General features: G+C 38.5%; 1 protein-coding gene across 1 annotated transcript in view; it reads left to right on the top strand.

The window, feature by feature from the left end:
• The first annotated feature begins 1,224 nt into the window (after nt 1-1,224).
• Nucleotides 1,225-17,969, top strand: part of ROS1 (ROS proto-oncogene 1, receptor tyrosine kinase) — a 106,375-nt gene continuing 89,630 nt past the window's right edge. Inside the window, exons 1-4 of the mRNA XM_037065112.1 lie at nt 1,225-1,347; nt 8,766-8,810; nt 12,040-12,099; nt 13,718-13,744. Coding sequence (XP_036921007.1) covers nt 1,225-1,347; nt 8,766-8,810; nt 12,040-12,099; nt 13,718-13,744 — 255 coding nt within the window. The remainder of the gene's footprint in view (nt 1,348-8,765; nt 8,811-12,039; nt 12,100-13,717; nt 13,745-17,969) is intronic.

Genomic DNA, 17,969 nt, shown 5'->3' with positions numbered 1-17,969 from the left:
GCAATTCTTTATATTCTAAATATAGTATTCTTTAATCTACATTCTTTAAAATGCAGAAAATGAACAAAGAACAAGTAGACAGTGGAAAAAAATGTTCAAGAAAACAAGATTTAGGGGTCCATTCCGGAGTCAGTACCATTCATCTTTATGTTGTACATCAGTTTTGTCAACATTTACTAAAAGATGTTTAGCTCAAAACAAAGCCTCATGCATGTATTGTTTATAATGAGAACCTTATACCATTAAAAAACATTAAGTATATTAGTATGATTTATTTAGAAGACAAGAAAGTGTATTTGATATTTTAGATTGTCGTGGGAAAGAACACCAACCCCCAACTATCTGGCCTTAAAGAGTTAACCGTCAGCAATGGAAAAAGCAGTTACCCAGAATGGCTCACTTCTGTACTTGACAGACTTCAGATTCTTTGTTTAAGCTTCAGCTTAACTTTATCTTGATGCTAGGCTAATTGAATTGCATACGATATTTCCTTTTCAAGGCGGCTCCACTTGTACACATCTTAGGTCTCTGTGGTGGCTCTTTCCAGCTCTCTGTCTCACCAGACCTGATAAGGCAGTATTTTTTAGTTAATATGTAGTGAAGTTCTAAAGCACTCTAACAACTTCCTTGTCTTTACCTCACCCTCAGAGTATTGGTCTATTAATTTCATCTTTATTTGCTTTTTCATTTTAAAATATGCCCTTGGTTTTAAAGGGCTTTGCTTTTCCTCTCTGCCAAATTGATTTAGGTGCTTCTGTTTTTTTTATACATAATTTCTTATTATAATCGTGCCACTGTTGGCTGAAGTATAGATGATGAAAACTCAATGTCCTGCATAGCTGAACCAACCTCAAGAAAGGGAAGGGTAGGTGACCCCCCGAAACGCCTGGGACTTCAGACGACGCTCATGTCATGTGCTTGCTGAGATGCAATTGCATTTTCGGCTTTGTTTACTTTCCATGTGAAGTTCTCTTCTAAGCTCTAACGTTTAGTCAGTGGGCGATTTTCGTTATGGGAGTTAAACAAGACTGAGGTATGAATGGCTGCTATGTGCGTGTTGCAAGCTATCTAGGATTCAAAGATTTCAACTAAAAGGTCTAAATATATTATTTAAAACAAATCCAGCAACCACTCTTTCAACAGAAGTGATGAAACCCAAAGAATTCATACAGTAAAATGGAGAAAATTAGGATGGTCATCTAAAAATTCGCCAAGGTTGAAGTGATGAAGAACACTTGTTGGCTGATCCCGAAACTTGTTGATTTTGTGACTCTGGGCTACATATGGATTTCTGTGGCTCAGTGTACAGTTTTAAACAGCTGCCTGAAGTCATGTGTAGCTAACCTGGTAAGTTTTGCTGGTCTAACATTCATCTTTGCAGGGACCAATACCTACAGAATTCAGCTGGTTATAAAGGATTACATTATTTTCACTTTAAAGAAGTTTTCTCACAAGAAAGACTCTTTTCTCAAAATATGTTAGGACCATTTGTAATTATGGAAGGTAGGGCTGGGCTATTTTATTTCTTTATCTGTTCAGAGATTTTGAGAGGACTGGAATTTGAGTAAATTTGATTCCCTCAGGCTTAAAAGAATCAACTTTGCATGCTTTAAAAAACAATAATTTTAAAACTCATTTATTACAAATTCACTTATACTTGTCTTGAAACATGGGCTAGGTTTGGACTCAAGGGAATGCCTTCTAGCCATAAACATCAGTACTATTTATATTGTGGACATATGATTGTATGGGGGGTGAGTGATCGAGGGAGCAGACACAATGCCATATGGAACAGCATTTTATTTAAAATGCAAGAATTGTTTGTATATTCCTTTATTGCTATCTATGCATTTGCAATTTTTTCAGTAATAAGGGTTTTTTTTTTAGTTTAAATCTGTTTTTCTTCACATTTCTGGGTGTTATCCTTCTTGTATGTATCACTTCATATCTTTTTACTTATTGTGATTTAGTTGTACTTAGAACAGTCACCAGATCAACTTTGAAAGCCAAATACAGCACAGCCAGGAAAAGATACACTCATCTACAGAAAAAGGAAAGAGTCTGATAGCTTACATGTGACACTATTTAGAGACATATTTTAAAAAAATAATGAAAATACCAAATGAAATACAGTACTCATCATTAGCCTAAAGTACTAGAGAAAGAAGTGAAGTGTAGACTAGAAAACAAATTTGTATTATTTTCTTTTTCGTTCAGTGTGAACTACAGTAGACATTATGATGCAGAATAGCACTTTTAAAAAAAAGTTTAGTATTTTATATAAATCTTTGCTGAAGGCTTCATTGGCATTAATGTATAATTATATGCTTTAGGTTTTTGCAGTTGTAATTCAAACTTAAAAATGAGAGAATGGGATAATTAAATGTTTTATATGTTAAAAATTTGAAAATTTTCTCTGTTTATAACAAGAATATTTACATATTTATTGTAAAGTATGTATAAGATAGAGAATAGAGAAGAATTAAAAAAACTAAAATTGACCATTATTAATCTCTGATTGTGTTTTTTCAATGTTTCTTCCTGAAACACATATATAGTTTTACACACAGCTGTGCACCCATCTTTTTCACTTAACATTATATTTTCTGCTGAAACTTTTATGGAAACAAGATCTTCAATGTACATGTGTTTAGAATATCCATCAAATGAATATATCACCATAATTTGTTAATGTTGCTACTGTCAAAACCGATGTTGGTTGTTTCCATTATTGCAGTTTCTATTCTATTTATTTGATTTTATTTTTAGTTAAGTTTAGTTTTATCTTATCTCTTTGTGTGGGCTCTTTGATTTCAGGATTTGGCAGTAGGAGTAGACAGTTTGTTCCTTTGCTGACTTGCCTTCCGCTCACCACCTACAGAGAAAGGCACAGCTGATGTGGTGGCGACGGCAAGAGACACGGTCTGCCAGTCCGCCTGGTGACTGTAAGGAAGGCTCTCCCTCCGCCTGGGCTCCCACGCGGGGGCTGGCGGGACAGCGGCCAGGTGAATGGTCAATGAACACAGCCTGGGTTAGGGGAAAGGATGCATGAAGTGCTCAAGTTTTTTGCACCGTTTGAATATTTTTTTCTGTGCCATCCTTTTTAGCCTGGACCTTTGCTCTGAAAGTCACCTTTGATTTCACTGGGAGGTTCTTTATGTTGAGGCATCTTTGTTTTTAAAGAAAAGCAAGAGAGGATTCTGCAAAGGAATGTTAGGATTGCTGTCCACAGATGCACAAATCATAGTTCTATGCTTGATCATGAGTATTTGACATCAACTGACTTAATATTTGTGAATTATATATGCCATGTGCTGCAACGAACAAAAGATAATATTCTTCAGAACACCAGCATTGTGAGGTCCATTATGAAAAAGAAACAAAAGAGATTTATGATCGAATAATTTATGAAAATTCTTTTTGCCATACCCTTTCTTATGTACATCCACATGACATAATAGCATATAAGTGGCTTTGTTTAATCACAATTTTCTTATTTTCAGCAACAAAATCCTTTTTCTCTCAGGAACAAATCCCAACAGATGTGGAGCTACTGTTGAGAAGTGCTTTGTTAGAAGTATTAATTTAATTCACTAAAAGGCTATTAGAAGCAATAGAGTTCAGAAGGTTGTGCTGCTTAAAAATATACAAACATTAGGCCCTGGCTGGTGTAGCTCAGTGGATTGAGCGCGGGCCTGCAAACCAGAGGATCGCGGTTCGATTCCCAGTCAGGGCACATGCCTGGGTTGCAGGCCAACTCCCAGCAGGGGATGCACGAGAGGCAACCATACATTGATGTTTCTCTCCCTCTCCTTCCCCTCTAAAAGATAAATAAAATCTTTTTTAAAAGTTAAAAAAATATATACAAACATTAATATTTTTCTTGTATATAGTAATTTTATAACAAGATAATGGAACAAAACCATGTCCCAAATTCCATAAAATACCCAGAAATTAGTAGGTTGTATTGATGTAGGAGTGGATAGGCCAGTGCACAGAAATAAGGCCATGTATGTAAGGGGTGTGGAATATGATAAAGATGACAATTCAGATGGAAGTAGGGCTATTGATTTAGACTAAAGAATAACTCCCTCCTTCAGTGGGAGGCACATCCAGACAATAGATTATTCAGAGCTAAAAAGAAATGAACTATTAAGCATAAAGGACATGGAGGAATTTAAATGTATCGCTATCAATAAATGAAAGAAGCCAATCTGAAAAGGCTACATACTGTAAGATTTCAACTCTGTGACATTCTAGAAAAGACAAAACTATGGAGACCGTGGAAAGACCAGTGANGGGGATGCACGAGAGGCAACCATACATTGATGTTTCTCTCCCTCTCCTTCCCCTCTAAAAGATAAATAAAATCTTTTTTAAAAGTTAAAAAAATATATACAAACATTAATATTTTTCTTGTATATAGTAATTTTATAACAAGATAATGGAACAAAACCATGTCCCAAATTCCATAAAATACCCAGAAATTAGTAGGTTGTATTGATGTAGGAGTGGATAGGCCAGTGCACAGAAATAAGGCCATGTATGTAAGGGGTGTGGAATATGATAAAGATGACAATTCAGATGGAAGTGGGGCTATTGATTTAGACTAAAGAATAACTCCCTCCTTCAGTGGGAGGCACATCCAGACAATAGATTATTCAGAGCTAAAAAGAAATGAACTCTTAAGCATAAAGGGCATGGAGGAATTTAAATTTATCGCTATCAATAAATGAAAGAAGCCAATCTGAAAAGGCTACATGCTGTAAGATTTCAACTCTGTGACATTCTAGAAAAGACAAAACTATGGAGACCGTGGAAAGACCAGTGATTGCTAGCAACAGGGAGTAGGGGGAGGGAGAGGAGGAACAGCAGGGCACAGGCAATTGTGAGAGCAGTGGAAACACTCTGTATGAGAGTATAATGACACATACATGTCATCACACACTCACCCAAACCTGTAGAGCGTACAACACCAAGAGCGAACCCTGACGTGAAGGATGGACTTTGGATGATTATGACGTGTCACTGTGGGCTCATCCATGGTAAAAAACACACTCTTCTGATTGCTGATGTTGCTAGTGGGGGAGACTGTGCATGTGTAAGGAGGAGGGTGTATAGGAAATCTCTGTACCTTAATGTCAATTCTGCTGTAAGCCCAAAACTGCTGTAGAAAATAGTCTTTTAAAAAAGTTAAACACACACACACAACCCCCTACATCACTATCAGATCCAAATGAATTCCAGGAGGTATTTAAAAAATGGTATGATTTAATCCAGACAAAAAACAAAAACAAGATAAGACTTTACTCTCGAAAATGGTAAACTAAATTAGGAGCAAATACTTCTATAATCTTGGAGTGGGAATGCCTTAAGAAACCTGATTCAAAAATTCAGAATTTCTGAAAGAAATGATTAATAAATATGAATGCTTAAAAACTTAAGCAGTAAAAGCAAAACTTTTACTTGCTATATGACAGTAAAAGCAAAGTTAAAAATAGAAAAAAGAATTGTACATGATAGACAGAATGTTATCAATTCTTATATATATAAAAGTATTTAAAATAAGTTTAAAACATGAAGATCTACTTCAGAAAAAATATACAAATGGCTAAAAAGCATGTTATCTTCAACTTCATAGAAATATAAAAATTTACAGTAAAAATGAATTATCAACTTTTCTTTTTTTAAAAAAGATTTTATTTATTTATCTTTAGCGGGGAAGGGAAGGAGAGAGGGAGAGAAATATCAATGTATGGTTGCCTCTCGTGCGTCCCCTGCCGGGAACCAGGAACTGGCCTGCAACCCAGGCATGTGCCCTTGGCTGGGAATCGAACCGTGATCATGTGGTTCGCAGGCCCTCGCTCAATCCACTGAGCTATACCAGCCAGGGCTCAACTTTTCTTCTAGCAGTTTGGCAAAGCTAAAAACATTTAGTTGACAGAATCTGGATAAATTTTGGCACTTTCATGTACTGTTTATTAGAATGTAAATTGATACATTTCTAGAAAACATAAGTTAGAAAATATCAAAACTAAAAGGAAAAATACCTATAATCCTGAACATGAAGAAATTTATCTGAAGAGAGTATTGCATAATGAACCAAAGATATGTCAGCAAAAGTCTGTTTGTAGCAAGTTTGCACCTGATATTAATAATAGATTTCTAAGTGCCTGGCACTGTACTATAGCAATGCATTATTTAATTTGATCCCCACAGAACTTTGTGAATTAAGTGTTATTTTGCTTATATCATAGGTGAGGATACTAAGTATAGACAGCACAGGTTAACTATCAAAATGTCACATCGGGAGCAGTGAGACTAAAATGCAGATCATTCTGCTTTGTTTCATTTATTAGGGTAGGAACTAAATGAAATTAGTTCTGCTGAGGTGGTCAGGGCAGAAAATCAGGCGCCAAGAAGTAGGTGATGGGTTAAGGGGACCTGAGGGCCAGGACTGGGATTGTGTGTTTTCAGCAAATGCCTGGAGCCAATGGAACTAAGGCACCTCCTATCTCCAAAGTGAGGCACGTGAACTTGATGCAGATTACAGGAGGCATCTGTGCTTTGGTTAAGAGCAAGGTTCTGGAAGGCAATTCTTCTCATTTTCCTTCAAATTCTAACTCTTGGGCAATTTACTACACCTCCCTGTTTTTCATCTGTACAATGGAGTTAATAATAGTACCTACCTAATAGGGTTGTTGAGGTGCTAAATGAAATTTAGTGTAAAACACCTTGAAGAGTTCCTGGAACGTAGGAGTTGCTCACAAATTGTTAGCTACGATGAGGAGGAGGGGGATGGAGAGAGAGTGGAGACTAGGAAAGAGTGTTGATAAAATCTGCTTCTTTAGAACCCTGTACACCTGGCTCCTGAGGCTGCCTTTGCCCAAGACCACTTGATGGGCCTTCCATTCAGCGTTTGTATCACATTTAATCTTGAAAGCTGCCAACTGAGGGACTCAGAACTGTTACAATATGACTTCATGGTCACTAAGAAACAGCTCTGCTGTCCTATTGTTCAGAATGGAACACAAAAACTACCCAGGTTCCACCTTGTTGATGTTATAAGCCAACCAGTTTTTGAAGAAATAGAAAAAAATTTAATGGCAAGTTCATTTTTTACACTCAACTGTATATGATTTCAATTCTCAAAAGAGAATCAAAGCTTCCTGATGAACAAAATCATGGGAACAAAGTATTATTAAGCACATGGTTGCACAATTAATCTAAAAGATACAGTTCAGCCCTGGCTGGTGTAGCTCAGTGGATTGAGCGTGGGCCTGCGAACCACACGATCGCGGTTCGATTCCCAGTCAGGGCACATGCCTGAGTTGCAGGCCAGTTCCCAGCAGGGGACTCACAAGATATTGATATTTCTGTCCTTCCCTCCTTCCCTTCCTCTCTAAAGATAAATAAATAAAATCTTTTTTAAAAAGTTTAAAAAAATAAAAGATACAGTTCATAGTATTCATTACCTAAAAACAAAAACATATCGAGCATTCTTTTTTACAAATATAAGTGGTTAGGGAATGGCAATTAGAATAATCTTTATTCACACATCCAATGAGAGGAAAAAGGTGAACATCTAGTTCGCTGGTTCCCGCATCAGATTACTTCTCAAGTAGCCCCCACACGGCTGGTGCTGGGAAGTGCTAGCCATCTGAATTCATGGGGTTATTTCTTCAGTATATATTTACTGAACACCTATTATCCCTAAAGCACTGTTCTAAGGTATAGGGGGTAGACTGCAGAGAAAAAAGGATGGTGCTTATGTGGAAGGAAGAGAGACTGCTCAATAAAATTAGGTACAAACATTGTTTTTCTTCCATTTGAAAGCAGAAGGACACAACGGGTGCTTAACCCCTGCCCCCTATCCCTCCGGCTTCTTGCATTTTCTATCATCTCCTGGAACATATCTTGCTAATAATGCTGAGTCACTTAGGGACAGATGGTGCACCTCTTGCTGGATTAGTCACTTCTTTGATTCAGTGGTTCAAACTCAGCAACTTTCATGTAGGGAGGTTCTGAGCAATACCCACAAGCAAAATTCACTTAGTATTCCTCTGCTTATAATTCTAAGTCAATCAGTGAAGCAGGTTGACAATCAGATCACATCTGGACAACAGTATTCAAATACTTAGCTGACTCATAGGCTCAGTATTGCCCTCTGTTCTGAGCGCTTCTGTTCATGAAGGACCACTTCAAATAAGGAACAGGGAGGGAGCAATTTAGGGAGTTTCCCCCCCTTAGTTCCTATTTCTTTCATTTCCCCCCAGCACAAACAAAAAGTTCTTAAAATTTGTGGAAACATGAGAAATAATCAGAGTAATCTGATATTTTACTCTATTTAAAATTCAATTTGTACTTTCTCTCTGCTTTTCAAAAGGCTACTTCTTAAAAAGAAAAATTTCACGTTTAATCTAAGAGTCCTTTGACATGTTTAAGTGACATGTCATGGGCTCGTTTCACACTGTGTGAGATGTGCTCCATTGTCCTTTACCACTTACTACAGCCACACTCCCATCCCACCTGTATCGTTTCTGCACAATTTTTAGATATTACATCTTATAACTTGCACTGACCTTTTTGTCTGATTTCATGACCAACTTCATGACTTTAAGACATTTTTTCTCTTTACAGTTAGAAGGCACTACGAGGCAGTGCTATTCCAGGAAGCTTTGCTTTGTTTGCTTTTGAAAGGTGTGGTAGTTATTGCTGAACACACTGTTGGGAGCTGGTGTTTATTACCTCCTTCTTCATTGCAGGGCAGGCACCTGGACAGTGGCATGCCTCATCACCTGAGTGAACCAGTGAGTAATCACTTCTATTGTTGAGAACTGTAAGTGCTTGCTTGGATAAGAAAGGGACAATGGTCAGGTCTTATCGCAATGAGAATAATTCCTAAGAAAGATCTCATTTATTTGTCCCTGTTGGAGGAAGAACAATCAAAAATACTTATAAGTCTGAGTTACAGAATATTCGAAAATGAAGCCAGGGACAGTGTGTTGAAGTGGAATGAACCCAGGACCAATCCAAGCCTCTGATTTTGATTCTACATACCTGTGTGACTTTAGACAAATTAACATTTCTGAAACATAATTTTATTGTATGTTATCTGAGAAGATTGGATTAGATTGTCTCCAGTGTCTCTTCTAACAATTACATTTGTAGTTTTATCACTTTTCTGCACCCGTGTCTATTTGTTCAACAAGAGTTTAGTGACTCAGAACAGAAGTATGAAGCGGGCGCTGTGCTAGTGATAGAGACTTAAGACTGAATAAAATAGGGTCTCTGTTTTAAAGGACTCTCCACCCTGTAAGAGAGACAGATGTGTACCTAAAATCATCACCAGAGAGCATCACTGGAGCCACAATAGGGGTGCGGGTGAGGGACAAAGGAAACACACAAGAGTAAAAATATCTCATTTGCCTGCATGACTTTTGAACTACCACTAGAAAGATAAAGAATTTTCTAGAAGGACTAGAGGGGAAAGGGTACACGGGTCAGAACAAGCCCTAACTTGTTCAGGAAAGTAAGACTGTTTCAGCCTGCCTGGAAAATGGGGCACATCTGTGGAGGATAGGGAGGTAGAACACAAGATTGTCAAGTTAGGAGGGGCTGGATTGCAGAGAACTTGGTATACCAGCTGAGAACTGGTTTCAGTTGCACAAAGTTTTAGGTAGTGATTAGGTTTTGTTTTTGAAAGGATCATTTCAAATGTGGAAACCATAGGTCTCTCAGGGGTCTGTTCGCAAGTGGTGGTGGGCACCAAAGAAAAGCAGGGGCAGTGAGTGGGTGAGGAACTCACATAGATTTCAGTTAATCAAGAGATGAGTCAGTAGGACTTGGTGATGCATTGTCTGAAGGGGGGTGAGTGGGATGAGAGAAAGAGAAGACACCATGTTTTCTGGCTCAGGCAACTCAGATTTTAACATATTAATGAGAAATACAAGATAAAAAGCAAGTTGGAGGTAGACAGTAAGGGATTTGATGTCTGACATGCCGACTTTGCAGTGATTATAGGAACTTCAACAGGTGTGTCTAATGAGCAGTTGCAAATCTGGGTTTGGTGCTCAGGAAGGAGCTTCAGTTGAAATCTGATGTGGAGATACTGACACCCGGGATGATTGAAGCTGAGGGCGTACACACAGACTAAAAAGTAAGGGGGTGGGAAAAGATACTTCATGCAAATGGAAAGGGAAAAGAAAACCTGGGGTAGCCATACTTATATTAGACAAAGTGGACTTTAGAATAAGCTATAATAAGACAAAGAAGGACACTACACAATGATAAAGAGATCAATCCAACAAGGGAATATAATTCTTGTAAATGTTTACGCATCCACCAGAAGAACACCTAAATATACAAATCAAATCTTGATGGACATAAATGGACAGACTGACAGTAGTTCAGTCATAGTAGGAGATCTTAACACCCCACTGATATCAATGGGTTCCTCTTCCAGACAGAAAACCAACAAGAAAACAGTGGCCTTAAATGACACACCAGATCAGATGAATTTGATAGCTTCAGAGCATTTCACCCAAAGCAGCAGAATATACATTCTTTTCAAGGGCACATGGAACATTTTCTAGGCTCGCCCACATGTTAGGACATAAAACAAGTCTCAGTAAACATACGACTGACATCATATCAAGCATTTCTCTGACCATAATGGTGCGAAACTAGAACTCAATCACAAGAAAAATACTGAAAACCAGACAAATGCATGGAGGCTCAATAACATGTTACTAAATAGCAAATGGGTTAACAATGAGATCAAGGAAAAACTCAAAAGATACTTCAAAACAAGCGAAAAGGAGAACACAGAACCAAAAATCTGTGGGACAAAGAGAACACAGTCCTAAGAGGAAATTCCTAGCATTCCAGGCCTACCTCAAGAACAAAGAAAAATATCAAGTAAACAATCTAACCTTACACTTAAAGCAACTAGAAAAAGAACAACAAACAAAGCCCAAAGTGAGTAGAAGAAAGGAAATAATAAAAACCAGAGCAGAAATAAACAAAATACAATCTAAGTACTATGAAAGATCAATGAAACTAAGAGCTGGTTCTTTGAACAGATAAACAAGATTGATAAACCTTTAACCAGACTCATCAAGAAAAGAAAGAGAGGACCCAAATAAATAAAATCAGAAATAAAAGCGAAGTTACAACGGACACCAAAGAAATACGAAGGATTATAAGAAAACATTAGCAACAGCTACATGCCAACAAGTTGGACAACCTGGAAGAAATGGATAAAGTACGGGACACATACACTCTCCCATCACTGAGGTAGTGGATGAGCTTGCCTGTGGAGAACTTGAAGAATGAGAAGAAACCAAACTGAGGATAGGCTATAAACTCAAAAGCTGTGGGAAGAGGAAACAAGAGATGCTAAAGGAGAAGGAATTGAGAGGAAGGAGAGGGGGATCCAGGCACCATTGTGGCCGTGGGAGGAATTTCTGCATGATCACAGGCTCAGGCAGATCAAGTAACGTAAGGAGAAATGGGCTGGATCGGTTCATCGGAGGCCAGGGCAATTTTGGGAGAGGATTTTTCAGGGCAGCTGTGAGATGAGAGCTGGCCAGTGGGCAGCAGACTTCTTAAACTGTCCCCCTATTTAAAGTTTGATAGGTGGATTTTGCTCGAGTCCCAGCTTTGAGTTTTGCTTGTCATGCTACCTCATGGGTCCTATGATATGTTCAATGCCGTGCTGTCCTAGACTTTACCTGCTGCCAGCCACCCGTGGACAGTGTGCTACCTGAAGTTCAGGTGCTCTCTGGGTTCTTGACCTGCCCATCCCAGGCGAAATTCACTTGGCAGCACCCTTGCCACCTTTCTGTGAACCACACCGCCCTGCAGTCTGGAGATAGGGCAGCTCTGCTTATAACCCCAAAGGCCCTGATTCCTTCGAGGCCACAGATTCCTCAGTAGATTTCTATTTCTAAAACACCTTTGGTTACTACGTTGCGTTTTCAGGTGACAAAAGAGTCGCTCTTGTCAGTCACCATTGTCTCTTACTCTCTCTTGCAGTGCATCCAAGGATGTCATTTTTGGAACTCTGTAGATCAGGAAAACTGTGCTTTGAAGTGTGTAAGTATTAACTATGTTTTTGTTTGGACACTGATGTTCCCTTTAGGGAACAGTCATCTAAGAGAATTCCCATTTGAATTTCCATAGCCTGAGTAAAACCCAGTAGTGGGGGAAAATGGAGATCAACATTGCTTATAGAGCTGGAGACCAAGCAAGGTTAACACAAACCATGGAACCCCGAGGATGCCCAATTACTGCCACCTAGAAAGGTCTTTCAGTAGGATGTTAGGTATTTGTTATACGTCCTAGTCCTATTCCTCAGGTTTTAATTTACACTTAACTGGGGATCTTGTTAAAGGGCAGGTCCTCATTCAGTAGATCATGGGGGAGGGGACAGATTCTGCACTGATAACACGCTCCCAGGGGATGCAGCACGGGTGGGCTCTAGACTCCCCTCTGGGTACCAGGACCTTCGGTCATGGTCAGAATTTCTCTATAGGCAACATGGTAGCAATCTAATCCAAACGTCACAGGCACCTAGATTTATTTCTCTTTATGTAGGAAATACTTCCCTGACACTTTATTTTTCACTTATTTTCATTTTACCACTTAGTGTATGACTTAGTTAAAGTGCTTAATTCCTTGGTACTTTACTTTTCTCATTGTTAAATTAGGATAATGATCAAATCTCTCTCCCAAGGATAGTGCCTGATACACTGTCATTACTCAGCCCCAGGAATAAAATTTGTGTAATTTAAAAGTGTTGTGTTGCCAACCGTTCAGGTCAGAGTTTAAATCATTTAATCATTTTATTATTTTTTATGGATTGCTCAAATTTGTAGGACTGACATTTAAATAAGGACATTAGCCTCTCCTATAGTCTTCGTAGCAATCTTGTGCAGTGCGTCCTTGCAGAGCTCTGTCCCAGGAGCCACTCATGGGCACTCTCCAGTTTGTGATCCTGTGCTTCATAGAACAGAAGTTCCCAAAAGGTGCGGCAGGTGTAGCTAGACTTCGAAAATGCTATGCACTCTAAAACCACTTCTGCCTCTCCTTGGCAGTGCTTTTTACAAATTGCAATTTAAGTCATTATCTGTCTAGTTATGTTTTGTCCCAACATGTAAACCCACCAGGGCAGGTTGCTCTCTGTCCCATTCATACTGCGTCTCCTGCACTGAACACAGTGAGAGCCTGATAGCAAGTGCTCTGATTGCACTGAGGCGTGAATGAAGGGGAAGTACCATTTGCTGTCAGAAACCATCCAGGAAGCAGAGTGGTGGCCAGCATGGCCTGTTTGGGCAGAGGAACCTGCTGCCTTTCTCAGCTGGAGTTATTGGCGGTTCTCATTTCAGGCTCTGTCTTCCCAGAGCATCTGCCAACACCCCTTCATTCTCTAACCTGGTCCATCACAGATTACATCTGACTTGGCTGGGACTTCCCAGCAGACATCACCTTTGCCATTTTATCAGTGGTGCAAATAACCCAATTTGTACAGCTCTGTCTTCAGCGGCTTATCTGAACAGAAGGCCCAGCTCCGGGCTCCCTTGCCTTTTGGTTGGTTGTTTGCTGATGATGGAATAATAAATTAATTTGGAAGAAATGTATCATTAAGTGTCACTAAAATTATTACAGCTTTAAAGATTGTAAGTAGTTTTTCTTCTTTTTGTTTTCTTTGTAGAATGGTACCTATACCACAGTTGGTGAGGTAAGTTGGCAGTCCTAAAAAAGATGTCATCATACTTGGTGTCTTTATTTCTTGTGAAAAAACTGGTAAAATACGAATGAAGAAACCTGAGTCATTCTCAGAGCACAGGGACACTCTTTTGGGGTGTGTTACGACTCTGGGTGTAAAGATAACCATGTAGTTCCATTTCGAACACAAATATTTTCTGTGTTTTATATATCTATCTGCATATATATAATGTACATAAGAAAATATAGAGATGTGTATATGGATACGCACATTTGTCTAATCTGGTTTGAAAGGTTTGAATTCCTGAACCCTGGGCAGGAGAGGGGGCAGGGAGGGAGGCAGGAGCAGACGCAGGGAGGTCCTTATCTCTGACCATTTTATTTTCCTCCCCATTAAGCATATGCTCCATCATTAAATACAGTGCATCAAAAAAGAACACTTCAGTTGCAGTTTTTTCCTTATTCAACAAACTCCTTCGACAACATTTTGAAACACAGCTTTTTTTTTTTTGTTCTTGCTATGCTAATGAGTGACTTTGTGCTGACTCGGCTTTCTCCACTGTACTTCATTTTTTTTTCTGCTCCGTCAGAAAGACCTGAGGGCTTTGACCTTTTCTTACTCAGCCTTCTTGAAATGAACTTAATCTGTTCTTCAGAATTTATTTTAGATTATTTGACAATAGGTATTTATGACTACATTATTTCTCAGTTTAAAATTTGTGTTGTATTCTTTTTACATGTCCTTAAAGCCAGAGAACAAAACTAATTTATTTCACCTGAGGAAGGCGTACAAATGATTGTCCATTAGTAAAATGGAAAAATTCCCTCTTAATAGATAATAAAAATAAAACAAAGTGTTTAAACTGGAATATTTTCTCAGTAGCCTGTAACTTCTCTGTACCTGAGTGATTCGTTCTGATTAAGATTTTTAAAAAAAACTTTCTAATAACATCTTGATATGATAAAAGCAGAGTTAAACAAAACACAAGCAAACAAAACACACGCACACACAAAAACAAAACAAAACAGCGACAACAAATAAAAGAGTCCAAGGAGGATTGTGGGTAGACAGCCAGAGAGAAGCCTGTCAGGCTTCTTAAAGCCTGTCAGGTGTGGACGCAGCCCAGAGGTGGATTGCTAATGTGGTGTTGTTCCCTCTTACTCATTATGCTGCCCAGTTGTCTGTGCTTACATTATATAAGTTTCTTTTAGTGTTAAAACTTGTATAATAATTCTATTCTTATCTATTTATACTCGGCTCCTTTACACTTTAAAATGTTACACTTTGAATAATGTAGAACTAAAGAGTAATGCATGCTCTGTGGCAGCGATTTTCAACCTTTTTGTTAAATTGCATGTCGCACATAAATTAGTTGCTAAAATTCTGAGGCACACCAGAAAATATATTTAGTTTTTGCTGACTGGACAACAAATAGGTATAAGTTTGATTCATTCACCTTGGATGACTATTCCATGTTGTGTTGGTCATTTTTAAACTTGACAATCGAAGGGAAAGGAGGTCGGTGCCCTTGGCAAATAGGCAGGTAGTTAGGTGCATGTTTTAAAAATTCCTGCCATGCACTGGTTGAACATCTCTGCTCCACAGTGATAGAGACAGAGACATATTTTAAATAACCTTCAGGAAATCAAAGTCTCCAACCATTCATGTTTTAAACTAGGAAGCTCAGCATTTTTTGCACATGTTCCTTGGAGCAAATAGTCTTGGAAGTGACAGTTCAGCGAAATATAACTTGGAAATGATATTAGCAAATGAGATGGCTTATCCTTCATAATTTAAAACACAGACTATACTGGTCCTAAAAATCCTTATATGGCTTCTCAATTGTTTGAGAAAAATTACAAACTACCAACCTTTGCTAGCTCCCCTGCCTTACCTTGCCCCTCTCCCTTGCTCTCTGTGCTTCGCCATGTTGGCCTTGTCCTCTTCTTGGAGTGTGTGGACCCTGCCCCAAGGCTTTTGTCCCTGCTCAGAGCTTTGCACACCCAGCTCCTTCTGATCACATGGTTTTCCCTTGAGGGTCGCCACCTCATGGTTCTTCCTGAGCTCCCTAACTAGCTAGGTCTCCTTCCTGCCTAGTCAGGCCTCATGCCTTTGACTTGTTTTACTTTCATCATAACAGTTTCATAATCTGAATGTGCTTTATTTTTACACTTGTTACTCTGCTGTTATCTGCTGTTTTCTAAGAGAATGTAAATTCCAGGAAGGCAGGGAACTTACCTATCTTGCTGGTTGCCATATCCTTAGACTCTAAAACAGTGCTTGACACTTGAAAGGTATCAATATATTTTTTTGAACAAAGGAGTGATTTTTTTAGGGAAATGAAGCCACAATTCATATGAAAAGGATGCAGGAGGGGCATCCCAGGTGGGTGGTGGGTGTGTCCTCCTTGTGTTACAGGGTACAAAAATGCACTGGTGACATGTGTCAGCCTGGGTGGACACAGGAGTGGAGCCAGAGAGATGATTATAAAGTTGGCTTTAGTGATAAAGAGTATGGGTGGTACAGAGACAGCAGGCTGGTGGAGCCCCGGGTAAGTGTGAGCTTGGCTTCTGCAGTGGGAATGACAACTTAATAGCCTGGAATATACATAGGTTTTTAGCTCAGATTCTGAACTAAATTTATCCTTAAATATTATGACCTTTAGATTCACTCCAGAGAGAGAGAGAGATGTGAATGTTGCTAAAAGAGTCAATCTTAAAGAAATGGTAGTTATGTACAGGATGGAGGTATTAGCTAAAGCTACAGTGGTCATCATATTATAGTGCAAAAAGTGTGTGAAATCAACATGGCGTATACCTTAAACACACACAGTGTTACATATCAAATGTATTTTACTAAAGTTGAAAAAATACAAATTTCACAAAACGTAAACAAAACAAAACATTTACATGCCTAGAGAGATCATAATTCTGTTATGTATTTTCCCCTGAAAAAAATGCAGGGAAAAAATAGGCTCCCTATTTCTACAATAGTCAGTACCAGCTATATTTCCAAATAAACATTATTGCATCTCCTTTCTTTTTCCTTGGTTTTCATTCCTGGAAGAAAATCTCATGTTACATGATAATTTTGCTGCCACTTAGTATACTTATTCTCTGCAGTTAATAAACATGTTGAATGTGTTTTACTGAAGAAAGATGTGAAAAGCACATTAAACCCTTAAGTTAAATAATCTGGAACCCAAACGGAGGTATTTAAATTAATCTTTAACTAAGCAAACCTGGCTTATCAGACTTCACTTCCTCTGGGTGCACAGATCAAACATCGAACAACTAGTACTTGCAAATCAGAGTCCTGAGATGTGCACTCAGGGCTGGGATGCTAGGGCAAATGCGTTACGTCATGGTTTCCACTATCACCATGAGAAACGGCAGCGTGCTGTCCTAGGTATTACACCCTGAATGAGAACAGGAAGATTGATCATCATTATGTTGTAGTTTTACACTGCACGTCTTTTCTCCAAGTTTTTTTTCCTTAGCTAATATTAACACATCTGTGTCTCAGTCATCAAAATGTTTACTTGGCTTTTAGTTAATGAGGTAAAAATGTTAAAAATTATGTTTTTGTAGACCTTAACACTTAATGTTGGCATTAAGACTTCCATTAAAATGTTCACCTACTACAGCAATTGTAGTCAGTGTTTTCATTTTTTAAGGAAGGCATAGATATATGAAATAAATAAATATAATTTTAAGCTAGACTTCTTAATCATTAGCTCACCAAAACTTTGACTGAGATGGCAAACAATTTGCATTATTGAGCTTAGTGTTTTATCAAATGGTGAGGTGTGACCCATTAGAGGGTCATAAAATCAATTTAGTGAATAGAATCTCAATAAGCAAATGAAGTAGAATAAGATGAATAAAATAGAACAGAACAAAGCTATCATTTCAAATGGAAGGGCAGTTAAAGTGCTTCTCAGACAAGGTAAAGTTAAAGGAGTTCACCATCACCAAGTCCTTATTGTATGAAATGTTAAAGGGACATATCTAAGAAAAAGAAGATCAAAACTATGAACAGTAAAAATAACAACAAACTCACAACTATCAACAAATGAACCTAAAACAAAAACAAACTAAGCAAATAACTGAAACAGGAACAGGATCACAGAAAGGGAGACATGGAGGGTTTTCAGCAGGGGCGGGACATGGGGAGACTGGAGGAAAGATACCTACCAATTAAGAAGCGTAATTGGAAGGCACAATATAGACAGGGG

Source organism: Sturnira hondurensis, unplaced genomic scaffold (assembly GCF_014824575.4).
Source record: "Sturnira hondurensis isolate 20B ecotype Veracruz unplaced genomic scaffold, ASM1482457v3 Scaffold0015596, whole genome shotgun sequence".
Taxonomy (NCBI): domain Eukaryota; kingdom Metazoa; phylum Chordata; class Mammalia; order Chiroptera; family Phyllostomidae; genus Sturnira; species Sturnira hondurensis.
This window is presented reverse-complemented; position numbering and strand designations above follow the sequence as displayed.